This window comes from Lissotriton vulgaris, chromosome 10, assembly GCF_964263255.1.
Source record: "Lissotriton vulgaris chromosome 10, aLisVul1.2, whole genome shotgun sequence".
Taxonomy (NCBI): Eukaryota; Metazoa; Chordata; class Amphibia; order Caudata; family Salamandridae; genus Lissotriton; species Lissotriton vulgaris.
In genome coordinates, this window is record NC_141698.1 from 861,476,783 (window position 1) to 861,499,104 (window position 22,322).

Sequence of the window (22,322 nt, forward strand, 5' to 3'; positions counted from 1 at the left end):
CCTCCAAGAAAGCTACTTCAGAAGTGCTGGTGAAGCCCATATACTCTCATAGCAGATAGTGGTATTGACGTGCTCCCTGGCCTCCCGGGCTTGAAACAGCTTTCTTCTGAAGGGCATCTTGAACACCACAGCACTCCTCCCCTTGGGCTTGAAGAAATAAGAATACATCATCTCCATCCTGATAGAAATGCACTTTGCTCTCCTTGCCCGCTCATACCATCTTCAAAACCCAGCAGCATCTACTACAATGCCATAATTACCGCCACCCCTGCATATCTGGCTATTACACTCACCATGACTTCACTCTTGGTACACCCGCAGCGAGGACACTATTGGACTTGAAACAAAGAAGAGCAAAAAAAAAGAAGATAAGGCAAAAGGACATCTACATCCATCGATGCATGAACTTAAACGACATGCCTGCGCCACCAGGGTAGATGCATCAGGGTTCCAATTTAAGTAACAGACCAAGAGCCCCCTCTAAGAAATCGACATCATGGCACATTAACAGTCCACTTCCTTTTTTCCTACCCTCCAGCCATTTTTTGAGGGTGTATTTTGTCTGAGCGAGTACAGAGCTCTGCTGCCTTTTAGCTATGTTTGTGCAATCTACAAATACTTCATGCTTATGTACGCACACACACATTCGTAGACACATGCATAAAACAGTTGCATAGACAATGGCCGCCTGAAAAGATGAAAAAAAGAGAGATGCGAACCAGGTGGGTTCATTCAGCTGAGGTCGCTTCTAAGGCACTAGGGAATATATTTAAAACACAGGAACTGATTCGAAACCTAACACTACAGGCTGTGCATAGGTGAAGTAGCTCTCCTTAGATTGACAAAGGTGTCCGAATGCTCCACAGCCTGTGATAATTGACATACATACGCACAACGGCTGTCCGCTGTGCATAAAAAGTCTAAAGGGAAAACAGTACAGCTTTATAATTTTGGCTTTTGCTCAACAAACCGTTCGGTGTCCTGCTTGCTCAGCAAGTCCCTATCCAAAAGATAAGTGATGCTAATCATATTTACATCCCCACTCTGAAGTGGAGCCAAGATGAAGTCTTCTTGGCCATCACACAAGAGCCTTCCTTATCTTTGCTGGCTGCGGAGGAGGCCCAGGGATGCCATGTTAGCGCGGCCACGGCCAATTATTTCACGTGGTTATCAGCAGGACGGGATTCCATGTCAGAATGGCAGGTGAGAAGCGCCACAAGGTTCACGAGCGCACAGCCAATGTTTAATACGCAACGAGGGCTCGCGCACCACTGAACCTCCAATGACAGCTGGAGTCTCCATAGAGTGCGCGCGCTCTGCTGGGAGGAGGCAGGAGGACCATTTGGTTTGCATTAGCCTCGCGGCCTTCCAATAAATCATGCTGTATATGTGGTTGGATAAACTGTGGATCGTAACAATATCTGTGCAGCACAATTACCAAAATAATTGTGTTTGGAAAAGATACAAATATTAATACAGCAAACACTGACAAGAGTTATGTGTAGACTTAGCCTGTCCAGTAAATGTCTTTTTTGTATCATTTTAATAGAAAAGCAACAAGATCTTAACCCTCCACTGTATTGTATGCTCACAAAGCAGAAGTCTATAAAAAGGCTTATGAAACACGCTGTTCTACTGAATAATAGTAAACAGTACAAACAACGCTATTCTCGTTCTAAAACCTTCACAATAATTTTACCCCACGCTGTCTAATAGGTTTACTTTATCGCTATCTAAATTACTTGGAGTAAAAATCCGATCTGTCAAACTATTGATCCAAAAGGTTGCCACTGGCGTTCATTGCCTTAGTGGCTCTTTGCATTAATTAATTAAGATCTGGTATATATAATGCAGGGTTGGCTAATACACTGCCCAAAGTTTTATATTCGATCCTAAGAGGCACATAATTAATCTGGGGCATTTTCGTTAAAAAAGTTGGGACAGATCTACAAGAAACTAACACAGCACGGTGCAGCAAGTCATTTTTACTGCGCCGCGCCGTGTTAGTTTTGAAGGACAGGGATACAACATATTTACATCAATATGTCGCATCTCTGTGCTTCCCCCTGCGCTGGTGCACAAACTGCTGCCATGCACCGGCACAGGCACCCTTGCACCATGGTCGTTAGAGAGATTGTTTTTGTGCAGGAAGGGGCACCTTCCTGCACAAAAACAATAAATTGAGGTGATTTACTCTTCCAATGTGTGCTGTAGAATGCAGCACGCATTGAATGAGGAATTAGACGAAGAGAAATTAAAACATTTCTCCTCGGTGCACCTCGCTACAACAACCCACCCCTAGGGTGGCGCAGCATTCTGACACATTTCCAGATTTAGGATTTTTCGTTAATCTGGAAATGCACCAGTGCGTGATGCGTGGGAACACCCACAGCAACACCCATGCACGCCCCTAACAAGCAAAGTGTTGCGTGAACAGGCGTGATATTTAAACGCACAGGTTAAGTCACGCAGGATGACTTTACCTGTGATTGTACATATCACGCAGCATGCTGCGCCGCCGGTGCTTGTAAATCTGCCCGCTGTATTTACTCATGTGCAGTTTGCACAGTGTACAGAATCCACCTTTTCTGCATGGTCACCCCTGATTTTTCACCTTTTGCTGGACCCTATTCTATTGCTGGATTTTAGACAAAAGCTGGGATTATTCTTTGAAGTGGCAGCGGCATACAAAAGCAGGGCTTCAGTTCTCACTGCTCCAGGACTCTACAAAGGTGGGGGAAGATTGGAAAGTTATTGTAGCACTCTGGGAATGCTTTCTTACATTAAAGCTGGAGAATGGCCAAAACATAATAATCACCCGTGGTGTCCCTGAGAATCTACCACAGAATTTCTTGTGGTGGAATTTACTGGATACTGATGTGTTGGCAGGGGATGGAGTGTTTGGTATATTTAGTGTACTGTTAGACTGATCGATGCATGTATTAAGAATTTAAAAGAACCTCAGTAACTGTTTCCTGTTCTCAAACTCCGCTCACATGCCACTGGAACAGTTGTCCAATAAGAGCAAAATAAAGAAATGGCTAGGTTTCAAATACATATAGTGTAAGTGTTGACACTTGCAGATGCAAATAATGTGTGCATGTGGTGAGTAGGAATGCATATATGTTATTTCTCATTGTTCTGTCTTTGACGCTCTCTCAGTCCTGTCTTGGTCTCTTGTGCACCTTGTTTCTAGTGTTATGACAAGTGAACCCCCAGGCCTAGCCATCAACTTGACTATCATTATAATAGTCCTGGTAACGAAAGCAGCACGTTGGCATTTAAGGCGAGTACCCTTTGGCATTTAAAATCAAGGATAAATTTGGCTACCTTGATCTTTGAGACCAGTCAACTGCATGCTGTAGAGTTTAGTGTATGCAAGGACTCCAGAATTTGGTTTTGCTGCAAGATGTTCTTGTGTACAAAATGAAATGCAGTGTAAACCTTGCTCTGCTGGACGTATGCTATTAGAAATGTGTCCAGTTCATGCTGAAGGGATCCATCCATCCATCAATCCATCCACCATAACCAAAATATGTGATTAATCTTGCTCTCTCTGAACTGCTTTAATGACTGGTAGTAGTGGAAATCTGGTACGTTTTTACTAGCGAAATCGGCTCCATGATATTAAGATGCCAAGTTAAGTTGATAAAAACCACTTTAGGGATCTGTCAAGGCCAAATGACTAATTGAAAGTCATACAGAATATGTACATTTACATTTTCAATAAAGATTTGAATGCTATGTGGATAATTCACCTGGCCCTCGTTGCAAGAGGAAATGTAGGCTTCACAGACAGGCCTGGCTTCTCAAAAGTAGTAGACATCATGAGGAGGTGGACAAAAGCCTAATGGACCAGAGGTCTGGATTGCCACTGTAATTTAAATGTTTTTGGAAAATCTTCAACACTACATTTTGTCCTGCCTTTCTTTCAGCCAAGACAGTTTGTAGAGAATTGGATTGATTCCCCAAAAAAAGGATGTGACTGAAACAAAATTGCATGTTTTGTCTACTTGTTACTTATGCAAACTCTGAAAGTAAATAGGGCAAAAGGGAGTATGTAGCAGCACATGATATGATGGTGGATCCCACAGGAGGCCCATAGAAGACCTGGTGGGATTGGGCCTATAATGTGTTGGAGCACTTCGGTATTGATTTTGAGAAATGATTAGCATTTCTTCGACAATAATGTTTAGATAATTGGTTTCAAGGCGCCAGTAGGTTCAAGTATTGTCTGCTTTTGTAGGAAGCACAGTTGGCGATTGTGAGGGGATAGAAAAGAGGAACAACATGTGTGACATGTATTTACTGGTTTAGTTTTGTGAAAAAGTGCAGAACCTGTCATGCTCATTCATATCTCACTTTATCCATTTACGTCTTAAAGCACCTGACATAGGCTCATTTTCTAATATTTGTTCTGAATATTCCATAAATCTTGTAGCAGAGTGGCTTGAAAGCTGCCAAATCTCTTTAAGCATAAATATTTCTGTGTGAAACTGTAAAAAGTATCAGTTCAGTAAAATGATACATTAAACAATATACAAAATGTGCAGGAGAAAGAAAATCAGCTGATAGTTACATTTCACCGGGAGATGGAGGAATTGGACTGTGCCATTATGTCTAAACAAAACCCCGCAAAAATCACAGAATACGCTGATCAATGGAGGCAGCTAAGAAGAGCCACATGCAGGGGGTGGGTTCATATGAAACTCAGGGGTTGACTTAGACTCTGGTGTGCATTGCCCCAGCCCCCAGATCAGTGGTGGACCTGGCCTCTGGCTCCATTGGTGCTTTAAGTGCACCTTGTCAGCCTGTAGTGGATATCTGATCTCAATTCAGAAAGGTAAACTTAGACTGAAATCTAAGTTTAGACCTGACATCTGAGGCTTCAATTCACAAAAGTAAATAGACTTCAGGTCTAAGTTGACCTATGCCAATTAGGCCTTTAGACTTCAGGTCTAAACTTAGATTTCAGGACTAAGTTTACCACTGTGAATTGGGCTCATTGTGCCTAGAGTCCATCCTCTAGTGCTGCAGATGGACTGTAGGCACAACTGAAATACCAAGTGGGTGTTGCACCTTTTTTCTTGGTCAGCTTGAAGTTCCATTTTGCTTGTCAGGCAAAAAATCCCTAAAAAGGATACTAATGCACAGAGAGATTTCTCCCTGAGTGTTGATGCCATTGTTTGTTTTACCTGCCCGTGTCTGCCACGGCAGACCTAGGCAGGGGCTTAACCACTGTCATTGCGGCCTGGTACCTTGGTGATGGACGGTTTTCAGATGGAGGAGCCTGGTGAGATTTCGCCATCAGAAACCCAGTGGCTCCCTTACCTCTAAAAGAAGTTGAGGAAGTATGCAACGGGTGGGTGAGGGAGTTCCTCCAATGTATTATGCAGCCTGGGGTATAACGCGGGGCCCCAATCCTATATACGGAACACCCAGTCCTTCTGGGGGCCCAATTGAGCTCAAGACCAATGCATATCTGTGAGATATGAGAGACATAGAAGCCCCTCATCACATTTGCAGGGGGCCCCTATCATGTTGCATTATGCCACTATATGTAGTTCCGCCTGTCAAACTCTAAATGGCTGCTCAGTCTGGTTTTATATCTCGCATTTTGTGTCAAAAAATACATTTCGAAATATATGCTTGGCAGTCTATTTGAAATGATCTTTGTTTAAATGGCATTTATTGAAATGGTGAAATACTCTAGATGTCAAGACATGCTGCTACACAATGTCCCATCGCATATTTTTAAATAGTATGTGTAGTGTGGAGCATTACCTGTAGAAATGTTTGAGCCCATAAACGGGATCTGACTTTCAGCACTGCGCTCTGTCCTCCTTCTAATCGTCCCACGCGACACGATATTTTTAAACATTTGATATTTGAGCAATTCTGTAAAAAAAAAAAAGGCAATGAGATTAAAGGACTGGCCTGTAAACATTGGAAGGACATCAAGGCTTCTCAACAAGTTATTATGGAAGAATGTTCTGGAACACTCACAAATAACCATGACTGCTAATTTATTCTTCAAAATGCTACACATCACTTTTCATTTCTGTATATTTCTCTTTGATGACCGAGGAACATTTGGCTGTGGGATGCAAGTTAATCCCCACTGCTTGCCAGCAACCTCCTGAATGCCATGCTCCCCTAGTGGGTGTTATGGTGGTCTCTGCCCTGCATGTGGTAACCCCATTTTAAAAATGCAGAGTTTAGCCAGTTGTTTTCAATTCAAATGCTGTCTCTGTGATGCTGTCTAAAACAACATGTAATAAAAACAAAAAGATAATGAAATAGATGACTTCTTTATGATCTCTATTTACAGAAACACAACAAACAGTTGATGCAAATGACATACCAATAGCTGATACGAAAGAAAGGAACATAAGGAACAAAGAGACCCCAGAGCTGAATGGCCAGTCTCCCCCAAGGCACTGTACACAATCATAATCCAGGCTCAACGGTTAATTCTAAGTTAGTATTTGCAGGTGTGGCCAATGAAACTCATTTTCGAGGAACCTTACTTATTTGTCCTTGTCATACTTGGACACACAGCAAGAAAGAGAAAAATACAAAAAAGGAAAAGAATGAGGAAGAGAAAGATGAAAAAATAGCGACAAAGTAATAAAAGCAAGAATCTAAAATAACCAAAAACAGTGACATAAAAGGACAGGGGCTGTTTGGTGGTGGATGAAGGAGGCGTGAGGTGGAATCAAGACTAGACAGCCTTGGTATTCATCACCCTCGACATTTGATAGTGTCGACTGCAGGTTTCTGAGCAAAGCTTTGGGCTACAACGCTTAGTCGTTTACACATTAAGCAGTGTCCTGACTCATTTCCTATCCTCTCTTGAGGTCGAACAAGGATTGTATCCAAAAACTGTTAGCTGCTGCACTACATAGGCTCCTATGGAGGTTTTCTCTATGTATGTACCAATGCAAATATGGATGTATGCATACATACAAATGAATGCCACAGTATTCTCCATTGCAAACATAGGCCCTAATTAGGAGTTTGGCAGATGGGATACTTCCTCTCAAATGTGGTGGATATCCCATCCACTGTGTTACAAATGCATTATAGCCTATGGCAAATGTAGTACAGATGTTTGGATATCCACCATATTTTGACAGAGTATCCTGTATCCCAAACTCTAAATAAGGCTCATAGGGCTACATGTACAAACCTGTTTGCCAGTCGCAAATGGGCCTATTCTCAAAAAGGCATTTTGGGATGTAGAAAGTCCTATTTGCCCCTCGGTAACCTATTACAAAATTGCAAATAAGGTTTGTGATTCGCCCTTGGGAAGGGTGTGTTTACAGCATCACTTTCTAATACCGAATCACAGTGGTATGTGTAAATGTTGTGCGACCAAAATGTGGTTGCAAAATATTTCCAATGTACTGCCAATTTTAAATTGGTGTTAACCCATTGTAAAATGGGAAGGGGATTCCAAGGGCAGTATACCCCTTTATGAATGTGGGTAAAATCATTAAAAAAAAAATGCAATGACGTGGCTGTAGTTTTATTTTGCAAGTACAAGAACAAAAACCTCTCACTGAAATCTGATTAAAGTTAGGTAATATATCCTACATCAATTCAAATAATGACATTGTTCCACAAACAGAAATTATTGAAAAAACATTGTCTTTTTTTATTTACATAATTTTCTGATAAGTTAGAACATTATAACACAATGCTGGGGGCCGCGTAACTAGTTAGCATGGAGGAGTCTTGTTCGTTATCGGAATTAACCAGACAAATCGCTCCACCAACTAAGAACGGCCATGCACCACCACCCACAGAATCGAGAAAGAGCTATCAATCTGTTATCCTTTCCGTGTCCGGGCCGGGTGAGGTTTCCCGTGTTGGGTAAAATTAAGCCGCAGGCTCCACTCCTGGTGGTGCCCTTCCATCAATTCCTTTAAGTTTCAGCTTTGCAACCATACTCCCCCCAGAACCCAAAGACTTTGGTTTCCCGGAAGCTGCTCGGCGGGTCATGGGAATAACGCCGTCGGAGCGCTAGTCGGCATCATTTATGGTCGGAACTACGACGGTATCTGATCGTCTTCGAACCTCCGGCTTTCGTTTCATTTTGCCCATGAGAGCTTCTTTGCCTCTCTGCCCCATCTGTCATATGTCACTCAAGCAGAGGCAAAATAATTCCCTCATTTGCAAAGGGCACACTCCTATACAAATAAGGGAATGTCCCCTGAAGGTAGCGCTAGTGCTTTAAGTACGCCAGAGCTATTGGTATTATTGAAGGGGATGAACAAGCGTCTGTGCCCCCATCTGCAATACCAAAGTGCCCCGGGTCCATGCAAAGTGGGCGCAAACACCTATTGCACCCCCGGGGCACTTACTTTAATATGGCCCTTAGTGTGTTCTTGGTAAGCACACAATATGCCTTTCTGGGCGAAACAGCTTGAGTTGTTAGGTGGGCTCAACCTTAAAAATCTGCAATAATGTTGATATCACAAAAGGAGCTGAGACATTGGGGAGGGATTGAAGGCACTTGAAAACTGATGCATAGAGGGGAGCATGCAAACAGAAGGCACTTGAAAACTGATGCATAGAGGGTAGCATGCAAACTATAGAGCAGAAGCTTCAAAATCCTACATTTGAGGCAGTGAATTCCCTCCTCTACAGTACGTAATGATGAGAAGATATTGATTCCCATGGAACAAGAAAGGTCAGATGGAATAATCTAATGTACTCAACTATTCCTCTATTCTACACAATGTAAATATACACTAGAAAAAAGTGGAGAAAATGTTGAAGTGCATTCAGACCTGCTTTATCAGTAATTTTTTTTGCAGAAGTGCAGTTATCACTTTACACAGTCCCGAGACTAACATCTAGGGTGGGTGCATGGTATGCATAAAAAACCTGATGAAGATAGAATTTACATCTGTAAAGTCATACAACAGTAAAAAGATGGGGAAATGATAAAGGTATTAAATACTTTTATTGGATGAGCATAGGAGTGGTGATGAGGATGTTCCAGGTGACTTGTGTTGCCATACGAATGGTTACGGTGTACCAGAAGGATATTCTTTACAGTAAAAGTGTTGAGCACAAGAAAATGGGTTGAGAACATGTGGTAAAATGAAAGAGACTTGAGCAAACACGAGGGAGTAAACCTGAGTTTTGAGCCAAGGAAAACTGGAGACCAAATGAGTCTGCGTGATGTAGAATACAGCAATAGGACAGTCGTAATCAGATAGCTAGGTGTGGTATGGTCCCATTGGTATGGTCTCAACATTAACAATGTCTTTCGTCATGCTGCACCTTATTATTTTGTATATAATACATTTGAACCTATATTATAGAGTGTAAAGCCTACTAATTACCTATATGAACTACCTGTTAAGGTACAAACCTATAGGGTCTAACTATATTTTGTAGTGTACAAATTGTCATATAGATATAATGCTGCTAATAAAATGTGTTCTTACAGAGAACTGTACATGTGCCTTGCATCCTATCCATGATAATTTGAGTTATTGCCCAAAGGCTTTATGCTGGGCTCCAGTATAAACACTCTACGATATCTTGGTTCCCAGGCCATCTTGCCTAGCAACAGGTCACCAAGCGACTAACCCCGGTTACAGCTTCATAAGTGCTCTCCCTCAGCAATGGGTGGCCTTGCACCCTCACCCAGCAAGAAGTTGTCATGACTTTTCAAGAGGAAGCAGCTTTATTCAGGCATAAAGACAAAACCATCAAGTGTGTCATACTGAGAAAGGGAAGGACCATCTACATGTCTGCGATTCTGAAGCCTGCACATCCTGGGACATTCCCACCAAAAAACAGCTTCCCAGCAGTACATGTGGATAAAAACACACTATACAAAATGGTTTTGCAATGCTTGTCAGATCTGAGAACATATTCATTTTTTGAATTATTTTTCCTCTTACTTTGTTTGCCTTTGAAAGTATTTGCATTATTATCAGTCTTTCTGATCCATATATTCTGCAATAGGCTCTGGTAAAATGAATCCCCATTAGTAGATTTCCTTCTTGAGTGTGGGCTGATGTACAGTGTTCAAACCTGGTTGATTCTATCTATCTATCTATCTATCTATCTATCTATCTATCTATCTATCTATCTATCTATCTATCTATCTATCTATCTATCTATCTATCTATCTATCTATCTACATATAATTCACTGAAAAAACAAAGGTTACATGAACATTAAAGTTAGAAAATAGATTTGAAAATGTTTTACAAATTCACTGGAAAAAAAACAAAGATTACAGAGACCTTATAGTTAGGCTCGGATTTCACTCTCACAATACCAGTGGAAATTCCGCAGTTTAGGTACCTGAGCTAACTATACCTTACTCTCCCGCAATGCACTGCTTATGGCCTCACATATTACATCACTCATGACATGGTTAGTGACATCACTGATGACATCATCCAGTGAGTTTAAGTATTTTCTAAGAGTTTATGATTATTAAAGATATATTTACTAAGCTACTACAAAACTTAAATTTGTATCCTAGGTGTACTTATAATGAGTGATACTACTTCTAACATATATTATGTGAGTGGCTGTGTGAATCTGTGTATGTGAGTGGATATCTGAGTGGTTATATGGGTGTGTGAGTGGGTATGTGAGTGGCTGTATGGATGTGTTAGTGGTATGTGAGTATGTGGGTAAGTGTGTGGCTGTGTGCATGGCTGTTTTGGAGATTGAGTGGGTGTTTGAATGGTTGTATGGGGAGTTAGAGGCTGTGTAAGTCTCTGCATAGGTGTATGAGTGGTTGTGTGAGCGGCTGTATGGGTGAGTGTGTGGGTATGTGAGTTTCTTTATAGGTGACTGAGTAAGTGTGTGGGTGGTTGTAAGGGTATATGAGTGGGTGTGTAAGTATCTGTATGACTTGATGTGTGAGTAGCTGTATTGTGAGTAGGTATATTAGTAGCTGTATAGGGTATGTTAGTGAGTGGTTGTACAAGTGACTCTGTGCTAGAGCTATTGGTTGTTTGCGTTCTGGTATGGGTGCATGGGTATGTGAGCAGTTGTGTGATGTGGGAGTAGGTGTATGAGATGTTCTATGGGGGTATGAGTAGTGTGTGAGTGGTTCTTTGGATGATGTCATCATTGATGTCATTTGAGATGTTATCACTGATGTCATCAGTGATGTCACTGGCCATGTCATGAGTTATGTAATGTGTGAGGTTATAGGCAGTGCATTGCATGGGCATACGTTACAGTTTGCTCAGGCAACTATAACTGCTAAATTTCACTGGTTTTGTGAAATCTGAGCCTAACTATAAAGTCCCTGGAACCTTTGCTTTTTCCATTGAATTCCTAAGGTCCTTTTTATATTTTATTTCTATAACTTCCCTGTAACCTTTATTCTTTTCAGTGAATTTCTAAGTTAAAAAAAATTCTATTTCCTAACTTTAACGTCCATGCAACCTTTGTTTTTTTTATGTGAATTTGTAGGGTTTTTAAATTCCCTAACTGTAACAAAACTGTAAGCTTTGAGAGTGAGTGTGTGAGGGAGCACATAAGTGTCTCAGTGTGTGTGTGTGTGTGTGTGTGTGAGGTTCTCAATGTGTGTGCGAGAGGGTGTGTGAGTGTCTGAGTTGGCCTGGGAGTGGCTGCATAAGTGTATCACTGGGTGTGTGAGTGGGTATGTGAGTAGGTTTGTGAGTGGGTACATGACACTGTGAGTGGATCTGTGAGCAGGTGTATGAGTGTCTAAGTAGATATGTGTGTGGGTGTGTGAGTGTCTCATTGAGTAGGTGCATGAGTATGTGACTGAGTACATGAGTTTCTCAGTGGGTCTGAGAGTGAATGCATGAGTCTCTGAGTGGGTCTGTGAGAGGGTGCGGGAGCCTGAGTTGGTTTGTGAGTAAGTGCATGAGTGTATGAGTGGGTCTGTGAGTAGATGCATGAGTGTCTCATTGCGTCTTTGAGTGAGTACATGAGTGTCTCAGTAGGTCTGTGAGTGGGTTCACAAGTCTCTGGGTGGGTCTGTGAGTGAGTGCTGAGTCTCTGAGTAGGTCTGTGAGTGGGTGTGTGATTCTCTGAGTGGGTGTCTCGGTGTCTGAGTGCTCTCTGTTTTGCCCTTTTCTGGTATGTCTTACCTTTTCTGTTTGCTTTTCTGCCCTCTGTTTTACCTTTCCTGCTCACTTTTCTCCCCTCAGTTATGCCCTCTTCTGCTCTGTTTTGCATTTCCTGCTTGTTCGTCTACCCTCTGTTTTGCTTGTCCTGTTTGCTTCTCTGCTCTCTTTTTTTCCCTTTTGAAGTAATGAAGCGTTCAGAAGCAGTAGTAAGTACAACGTCTTTATTCTGTCATCCACTCTCCGCCACTGGCAAAGGCATGCCAATATTCTAAGGTGAACTCCAACGGAAAGTTCCAAGGAAAGGGGGAGAGCGAAGGAGGGACTGTACCAAAGGAATGGAGAGGGAAAGGAAGGGAAGATAACAACACATCTCCCTACGACACCAAAGAGGTGGATACTAAAGATAACAGGTAAATTCCTTTACAGGCTTGACAATATGGACCCAGCGGTTGATGGAGGCTTGAAACGAAATACAAGAAAACCACAAAGTGAAGGAACAGCAACCAAAAGGAACAGCACGGCTGTGGTGGCAGCACCATCATTAACAATGTTATCCCCATGGAGAAAGGGTCCATCTGAGCACCCTTTTTGATGGACTGCTAGGTAGTGTCGAAGCAAGTTGCTGAGGCTTACTTTTACCTTGGTTGGTATGTTGGTTCGTAAGAGTCCCAGACTTCTACTTGAGATCATAGACTCCATGGTTGCGGTCATATATCAGATTTCTCATGTAATGGTGACAAAAGGGATTGTTTTTAGTGCTTGGATCTCTTCCCCTGATGGAAGCAAAAGGGGATACACCAATTATCAAGTCAGGAGAGATTTGATATGCCCAAATGCCATCTCTTAAGGTTTTATCCACATCATGACTGTTGACACGGGCTAATCAAATGAGAATTGACTTTTCAATGAGGCTGTTGGCCATGCGACAATGTAGGGCAATTTTCTCATGCCTGATGCCCAGCTCTAACAGAAAATTCTTCATTCCCATCGAAGAAAAATTGATACCATTGTCTGTGACTATAGATTCTGGTACGCCTTCACTGGTGAATGAGTCTCTTAAGAATTTTATGAGAATGCTTGTCGTGGTGCATGTCACAAACTTGTATTGGATCCAATGAGAAGTGTAGTCCATGAGTACAATCATGAATCTCTTCTGTACCACCAAGTGGTCTAAGAGACCGATTATTTCCATGGCCAGCCTGGTCCATGGTATACTTGGGACTGCTACTGTATTTTTAGAAGTGGACAAAACTTTACCAATCAGACAAATAACTACCACATCTAGTTTCTGTAATAGCAGATAATTGATCTTGTGTCCCCACTTCTACAAGTGCTCTGGTGAATAGTTGGAAGCGATGTTTTCCCCACCAGGTGGTGCATTGCAGGCGGTACTACGAACAATGTGTCATTTCTCAGAAGACAAATCAGGATACATATTAAAAATCCTGTTGGTTCCCTCCTCCCGCTCCACAAATAGAACTTGTTCTTTATTATTTGGATCACGCATGATCCCCAACTCCCTTTGATGATGCCACCCCAACAGATTGGAACCTTTTCTTACAATATACACTTTGCCACATGTAGATCTTCCTTTGAAATTCATAAGCATCTTCACCATCCCTACTAATGGAATGGTTTCTTTTGCATATCCTACTGGTGAAATGTCAGGTTTCAGAATATTGAGACTAGAGATGTCAAACAGGTTATTAATGTCATCTATATTTCTTAAGGTCCAAGGGGAACACGAATCAGCAAATACTACCAGGGGCTTATTATTCAAATGGATGGTAAATTTAGGATACTTAATATATCTGGTATATTTGGAGTAGTTGGGAGAATTTAGAGCGGCATCGCTGTCATTAACTTTTACTTGAAATACATATTTGGGGGAGAGGTCCCCATCACTGCAAACTACTTTCACTTGACTGTTCTCTCCCTCTCTGCAAACTCTAGCAAGGTGCACCTTCTTGTTGCATTTTTTGCATAACAAATTGCAGGCAGTACAACAAACACTTTTCGCAAGATGATTGCTACTGCCACATCTGTAGCATTTTAAACCTTCAGTTTCTCTGAAGGATTTGTTAACGTTGACGTCTTCGGGTCTAACTTTAAGTATTTACTTACTATTACAACAGTCAAGTGCATCACCAGTGTTGCGAACATTGGCAACTAGCTCCTCAGATGTCTTTGTTTCCTTGATACACCTAGCAGTGTGTTCTATAGATACTGCTATGCTAATAACTTCTTTTCGAGTAGCGTTTTTGGCCAGGAGCTTTTCTTGTATGCAACTATTATTTGTGTACCTGACTAATTGGTCCCTGATAAGGGAATCATTAAGTTCCCCAAAATCACATAACTTGATGAGACCTCTGAGTGCCGCTATGTAGTTGATGACCGATTCTTGTTTGCCTTGGATACGAGTAAAGAATTTATGTCGCTCCAAGACTACATTTACCCTGTCCCCGAAATGTGTTTCCAATTTCAAAAGGGTAACCTTAAACTCATCCATATCCTCTTCATCTCCTTCTAGCTCCAGTTCAGGTAAGGTGTTGAATATCTTCCTACCTTGAATACCTAAGTTATGCAAAAGGATGTGTTATTTGCGAACAGCAGAATACCTTTCGCCACCTATAGCAATAAGGTATGAGGCAAACAAATTAATCCATTCCTTCCAGTGGATATCCAATTCCCCAATCACAAATCCTATTTTTTTTACATCCTGTTAAACTAAACATATACTATGTGTAGGCATACACTTGGATCGCTTGATATCGGAGTACAGATGTGCACAACACAGTAAATTGAGGTCAGAGCCCAATACATGTAAAGAAAATACAATCAGTAAGTGGTTCAATACAGATCGCGAGTAATCAAAACTCAATGGGCAATATACACAACCAAGAAAGTAAACTGGCACAAAAGTACGTTAGAACAATTTGAAGTCTGGGAAAGGTGTGGGATTCGTGAACAAAGCCTCGCAAAAGTTGACATGCCGTAATCTCACATGATGAGGCATGTGGTGATATCGGGAGTAAAAAGGTCAAATAAGGTGTGCGTGTCACCGTGGAGTGCACGCACAGTCAAAGGTTAAAGAACAAGGGTGTGTGTATCACCGCGCACACATGTACGCTGAGAAGAATTTGAGCTTGACGTGGTGGAGATGACTGCAGATCTCATTCAATTAGCCTGTGTCAACAGTCATGATGTGGTTAAAACCTTAAGAGATGGCATTTGGGCATATCACATCTCTTGCGACTTGATAACTGGTGTATCCCCTTTTGCTTCCATCAGGGAAAGAGATCCAAGCACAAAAACAATCCCTTATGTAACCAATACATGAGAAATCTGATATATGATCCCATCCTCGTCGGCCAGTGAATAAGTAAGTACAACGTCTTTATTCTGTCATCCACTCTTCGTTGCTGGCAAAGGCATGCCTACATTCTATGTTGAACTCCAATGGAACGTTCCAAGGAAAGGGGGAGAGGGGCGGAGGGACTGTACCAAAGGAATGGAGAGGGAAAGGGAGGGAAGATTACAACACCTTTTCTGCTTGTTTTTCTGCCGTCTGTTTTGCCTTTCCTGTCTGTTTTTCCACCCTCTGTTTTGTCTTTCCTACTCATTTTTCTGCCCACTATTTCCCTTTTTATTAGCCCTGGGGACAACCACCTTCCTGGGATTTTACTGCTATTAAGGAATGGGCCAAAGGAACCCTCCCGCTATAGAGCAGTGCACGTGCTCAAAGAGCCTCAGGAGGGGTGCCTCATTTGCCCCCTCATCAAAAAAAAAAATAATGGCCGGGGACCTGGCCGCCCCAGGGTCTCATTGGAAAATAAGGGAGGGAGACTGCACTTGGGTTTTTAAAGAAAGGTTGCTGGAGTTGCGAATCTGCCATGACTTTCAGTGAAAATTAGAAAACACATGGTTATTTTGCCCTGTCAAGGGTCCCATCAGGACCCTACAACCAGAACTAAGGGGTCAGTATTCCTACCCTGCCCCTTTTTAATTTTTTAAAATGTGTTGATGACACAGGCACTGACCCACCCATATGGCAACTCACCCACCCACATATTCATCTATACACCCACCACAGACCCATTTGGCCACTCAGACAACCATTCAGACACAGATTCAGACAGTCTACTCTAAACAGTCTCTCAGATGACATATCTTAGAATTAGAAGTATCACTCAGTAGCACAAAAAAAATAGCATTTAAGTTATGTGGTAGCTTAGTATATGTCTTTAAAACTCAGAAACGTTTACAAACATACTCACTGGATAATGTCATCAGTGATGTCATTTGAGATGTCATCAGTGATATCACTGACCATGTCATGATTGATGTGATATGTGAGGTCATAAGAGGGGCCTAAGTTATAGTTTGCTCCGGTAACTATAACTGCTGATTTTGTACAAATGACATCTGAACCTAACTATAACGTCCCTGTAACCTTTGGTTTGTTCAGTGAATTTCATTTTTTTTTAATTCTATTTCCTAATTGTAATGTCCCTCTAGCCTTAGTTCAGTTAATTTCTAAGGATTTTTAAAATCCATTTCCTAACTATAACAGCCCTGTAATTTATGTTTTTTGTGTGAATTTCTAAGGTTTTTTCTATTTTATTTGCTAAAGGTAACATGTGACCTTTGAGAGTAGATGTGTTAGTGGCTGTATAGGTCACTCTGTGAGTGGGTATGTGAGTAGTTCTATGGGTCTGTAAGTGGTTTTGTGGATGTGTGAGTGGGTCTGTGAGTGGTGTATGGATCGGTCAGTGGATGTTAGTGGCTGTACGGATCTCTGAGTGGATGTGAGAGTGGCAGAATGGGTGTATGAGTGGGTGTGTAAGTGGCTATGTGAGAGGGTCAGTAGCTGTTTGAGTGGCTGCACCAGAACAGGAATCTCACCTGCCCCTTTAACCTACAAGAGAACACAGTTTTCAACAAAATGTCTACCTAACTGGAGTACTTTCTTCTGGTTAATTACTAAGGACTACCTCATTGGTTAAATATCCAGTGTGAATTTTGCAATACATCTGTATATTGGATCACAAGCAAATGTCTCCAGACTTTGTGTGCGTTTCAGCAATGTTATTGTTCCTTATGCATCTTTATCCATAAATCTGTGATAATATGAATTCTCCTATAGAGAAGACAGCAAGAGTACAAATAGGTGAATCTACACCAATCAAGGCAACTTTCTCTTAACTATACGAAGTAAGTGCTTCTTTGTTTGGTTAAGATGTCCTCATATACCACAGCATAGAAATATAGTTGGACCTTGCACAGTCATCACCAAACGTATTGCCTACGTCTCCTTCTGTTTACTGAATTAATTTTTGTTGGCCATGGGTGCGCTTTACCACTGCTTACAAGTGCTAAAGTGCTTGTGCCTTCTGCTAAAAAGATGGTAACATTGGTTTATATGCAGTTTTAAACTGCCATTTCGACCTGGCAAAATAAAAAATATTGACAGGCCTAAACCTAACTTTTTAATGTAACTAAGTCACCCTAAGGACCTGGGCTGCCTTGAAGGCAGGGTACAATGTATTTTAAAAAGTATTTCCTGGCAGTGAAAAACTTGTAACTTCATTTTGAGCTACTGCAAGGCATGTCTCTCCCATATAATAACATTAGAGTTTCCTTATTGCATTCTATAAGTGTAATTTCCAAATAGGGAAAGATAACCAGATCTTATTTGGTGTCTCTGGAATCCTAATTTAACATCCTAATGTATGATGAACTCAGATTTTAAATAACAATTCTGAAAATTCCACTTTCAGAAAGTTCGTATTTTTATGCCTTAACCATTTGGTGCCTGCAGCCTGTCTCTGGTAACAAGACTGGGTGTAGTTGGTAGTTGGGATTTGTGGATTCCTGCTAGACAGCCACACACAATGGGAGCTTAGGTGTGACTGGATGGGCCATCACTGGCAGGATGGGAGGGAGGAGTTGGACAAAGTCTCACTTACATCTGAATAAGCGGTGTCCTTTCTACACACAAAGAGCCTATTGACCCTGCATTGTCACTTCAGCCAACTTGGAGCCAGGGTAGAGGAGGCAGAGAATTCCTTGCATTTCAAAGCCAATGTCTAGAAGCTTCTCTCACCTTCCAGAACCAGGGCACCAAGGCATAAAAGATGGCCCTCAGCCACTACCACGTCAGTACACTTCTGGACCAGTTGATACTCTGTCAGGAAGAAGGACTGCTGTGCAGATGAAGGACCCCACTCTGCTAGACGGCTGCTTTGCTGGACTCCCGCCTTGCTGTGCTGGCCTGCTCCCTATCTCCCTCTAGCCTGGGAAGAAAGACTGGACCTGCATTTCTTGACCCAGGGGATGGGGTACCCAGGACCTTAAGATGCACAGGGAGGGGGCGCACAGCCCGTTTTAAAAACTGTGACAGGCCCCGGGTACCTAAAAAGCTGGCCTACAGATATAAGCAGTTATTGAGGTAAGTTTATTATCTCTGACTGGGAGGGAGCCCACCTGCCTGATTCAACCAACAATGTGTGCTCTGGAACCCGGATGCAGCTGGACTCCAGAACCACATTTACATTTCATGTAAAAGCACAAGACATAACACATCTCCCTCTTCTAAAAACTGCATGACCAGACAAAATGTGTTAAACTAAACTTCAATAATAGCACTGAACAAATAAAAAACACAAAGAAACTAAAAAACAAAGGAAGCCTAAAACGAATCGTACAACACATATGTTACAATTTTAGGCATGTGCCCTACCTATAGTACAAAATAGTGGAAACGAACATAAATGTTGAAAGTCATAAGATTACATAAGGACAAAATGTATCCCCAAATTCACATTACATATTCATCAAACTTCCTCAGAGTCTTGATACCTAAGCAATCCCTAAGTTCCCTGGTCATGCTTCTATCACTGTCTGTTGACCTGGAAACAACCACCTACAGTCGTGCCAAGTACCACGCATCAGGCATTAGACTAACACATTTCCATGTGGCATTCCACATCTCGCCTATACAGTATTGCATTACATGCAAGAGCTGAAGGAGACTGAATACTGCAGCGGGCGGAGCAGCTGAGTGCCCTGCAGGCTGAGGTACATCACACACATGTGTCTAACGTGATGCGCATGCACACTTACTTCAGGCTCTTGCCAGTCTGGTGTTCATTGGGTTCTGGGCAGGTCTGAAGTGTGTATTCAAGCTGGAGTGCAAATCAGGCAACACAGGAATGTGGGTACTGCAAGGTGTCCTGCTAAATGCTCACTTTCATTTGGATCCTGACTTGGTGATCGCGGTGTGGCTATGGCTGCCTGTGATTTGGGGGACTCACTGTCCATCCTGGATGACACTGGAGGCGGGCAGGGGTCCAGCAGTAAACCCAAAATGCGGCGGCCCACAGAGCCTTGCGGCCTCAGTCTGCCAGTGCCTGGAGCCTCATAACCAGCCTTGGCAGAGTCTATTTCGCTGCCTCCAATGGAGCAGCTCTACCACCGCAGTTCGAACTGACTCCCTTCTGCGGCCGCTGCCCAAGTATGTTACAGTTACCAGCCTGTGTGTGGCAGCGCGTGATCAGGCAGCTGCAGCCCGCGGTGCCTGCCAGTGTTAATACTCAGAAGGTGAGTTAGGTGGCTCGGCTGGTGCTGTGTGAGGTGTGTAACTGAGTATTTTATGTTGTTGGGGCCTCTCTGACTTTGGTTCCCTGTTGGACTGGGTCACTAATTTGATGTCAGAGAGAGGCCCAGACCTGATGCCCTCCTGATTTTGCCAGGAACGGGGTGCCCACCACAAAGGCTGACAATCTGTGTTTTGTTTTTCTGCCGGAGTCGGCAAAGGCTGGAAGCACAAGCCTCAAATAACACACAGCCAGAATAAAAAACTGTTCCTGAGCTAGTGTGCAGAGTCTCAATGTAATATGTTACAAAGGAACTTCCTACTATTTGTATGATTCAAAGTATATCATTTAGTCATGAGTCTCATAAATGGAAGTCATTAACAATTATTTCTTATGCTTTACACCAATTAACTTAGATTTTATCATTCCTTAAATGAGTGTATTGTCTAATATTTATATGTTTCCCTCATCTTCATACCTTGATTTTGCTCACGAGAAAATGTCACTCATAGTCTTTAAAATGTCACTCATAATTACTCTGAAATTATGAAAATGTCACACATGACAATCTGAAACCTTGGCAGCTATGCACTGGTTTGCTTTGTTCACACTGCTTTTTTCCAAACAAAGATCTTGCAATCTTCTTGTGATTCCATACATTCAGATCACTTAGCAACAGTGTGTAATTATTGACTTTCTTCACCTGAAGAGAGTCTGAATATTTGGATTGTCCTTTAGTCACCATGCGCCCCTTCTTCACACGCACCAAATTACCCTTCATATAATCACCATCCTTCCTGGAATCATTCTCAACCACCAACTTGGTGCATTCCACTCCTTTGGACATCAACCCCCTGGCTTTCCTACCCCTCATTACCTCGAAGAGAGATTTCCCTGTCACGCAATGAGGTGTGGTATGGTAAGACCACAACAGCTTTCTCATGGCCACCTTCCAATCCTCACCACCCAACAAAGCCAGCTGTCTTTCAATGTCTGGTTCCACCTCTCTACAAGACCATTGCTTTGTGGATAGCAAACTGACATGAGCAAAGAAATTTGTGTGAAATGTCCACTCCTGGGCACCCCAAGGTGAAGCCAGGCATCCCAGCACTGTTGGGGCCATTGTGGAGATTAAGCAAGCTATTGCCCAGAGTTGCAGAGTGGGACCCATGATTAGAATAGGCACAGAGGCGAGATTTATCAGGTCCGGGAAATTGAGCCCAAGACCCGCTGAGGCGGGAATTGAACCCTGGTCCCTAACCATTGAGCCACACTTCTCCACAGTAGAAGAGTCTGCTGAGAGAAATCAGCGAGATCAGCAGTCCTGAGTCACACAAATGCCAAAGAAGAACAGCAGGACTTCACCAAACAGCAGCAAGTCCTCCCAGTGATTCTCCTCCTGGTCAAAGCACCATCTTGCATCGCCAGTGAAAAGACGGGCTTCAGACACGAGTAGTTGTCGAGGTAACTTTATTATCTCCAACCGGGAGAGAGCCCCACTGCCTAATTCAACCAACAGTGTATGCTCTGGAAGCCGGACGTAGACAAACTCCAGAACCACATTCAATATTTCAATCAATCAATCAATCAATCAATCAATCAATCAATTAATCAATCAGGGTGTTTTAAGCATGCTACTCACCCATGAGAGTATCAAGGTGCTGGCGGGGGTGGCGCAACTCCGGTCAGTCGAAGAACCAAGTCTTCCTGAAGATGTGCAGGGTGGGGGTACGTCTGATGTTGATCAGGAGCTTGTTCCAGGTCTTGGCCGTGATATAGGAGAAAGTTCTTCCACCCGTTCGTGCTCTGCAGATGCATGGGGGTTCCGCGAGGGCAAGGTCTGTGGATTGGAGACTCCTCTTGGGTACGTCGAAGGAGATTCTATTGTTGAGATATTGGGCTCTGGTGTTGTGTAGGCATTTGTAGATGTGGGTGAGTATCTTGAAAGTTGCTCTCTTCTCAACAAGCAGCCAGTGGAGGTTCCGCAGGTGTTGGGTGATGTGTTTGTGTCGAGGGATGTCGAGGATGAGTCTTCCTGCGGTGTTCTGGATGGTCTGCAGTTTTTGTAGTAGGGGTTTGTTGTTCTAAAGTGGCGTTGAGGGTGCGTCAAAGCGGTGGCGGCTCTGTGGAAGATGTGCGGGACAGGGATCCGTGGAGGCTCCTGAGTAGATGCCTTTCATGGTCAATGTGGTGTCTTCAGTGGTGACTGGGGTCCAGGAGAAGATGGTGGGATGGCAGGCGTTGCTGGAGTAGAAAGTGGTTTCGGAGTCAGGTGTCTGGTTGTTAAAGTTGTCGTTGAGGCCCTTGATTTTCAGGTGGAAGTAGGAGCCAAGCTTGTTGCAGAGGTCCTAGGAAGGAGTAATGTACATGGCTTCGCTGGGGGCTTGGTGAATTCCTGGATTACGCTGATGAGTTCCATGGACTTGCTGAAGTTGGTGAGGATCTTGTTCTCGATGAAGATCCTTTTGGTGGATCTGATGCGTTGGTGGTATTCCATCATGGCGTTTTTGTAGGTGGTGCAATCTTCCACCATTTTGCTGTTTCTCTAGTTTTTCTCAAAACGTCTGCAGGTGCGTCTGGATTCTTGGAGGTCGACGGTGAACCAGGTGGCCTTCCTGGGGCGCTGTCTGGC

At 42.8% G+C, this 22,322-nt stretch overlaps 1 protein-coding gene across 1 annotated transcript in view; it reads right to left on the reverse strand.

Annotated features, from left to right (window-relative positions):
• The window catches only part of ITGA8 (integrin subunit alpha 8), a 721,129-nt gene that overhangs the window by 100,628 nt on the left and 598,179 nt on the right, over positions 1-22,322 (reverse strand). The window contains exon 27 of the mRNA XM_086941818.1: positions 5,785-5,898. Coding sequence (XP_086797944.1) covers positions 5,785-5,898 — 114 coding nt within the window. The remainder of the gene's footprint in view (positions 1-5,784; positions 5,899-22,322) is intronic.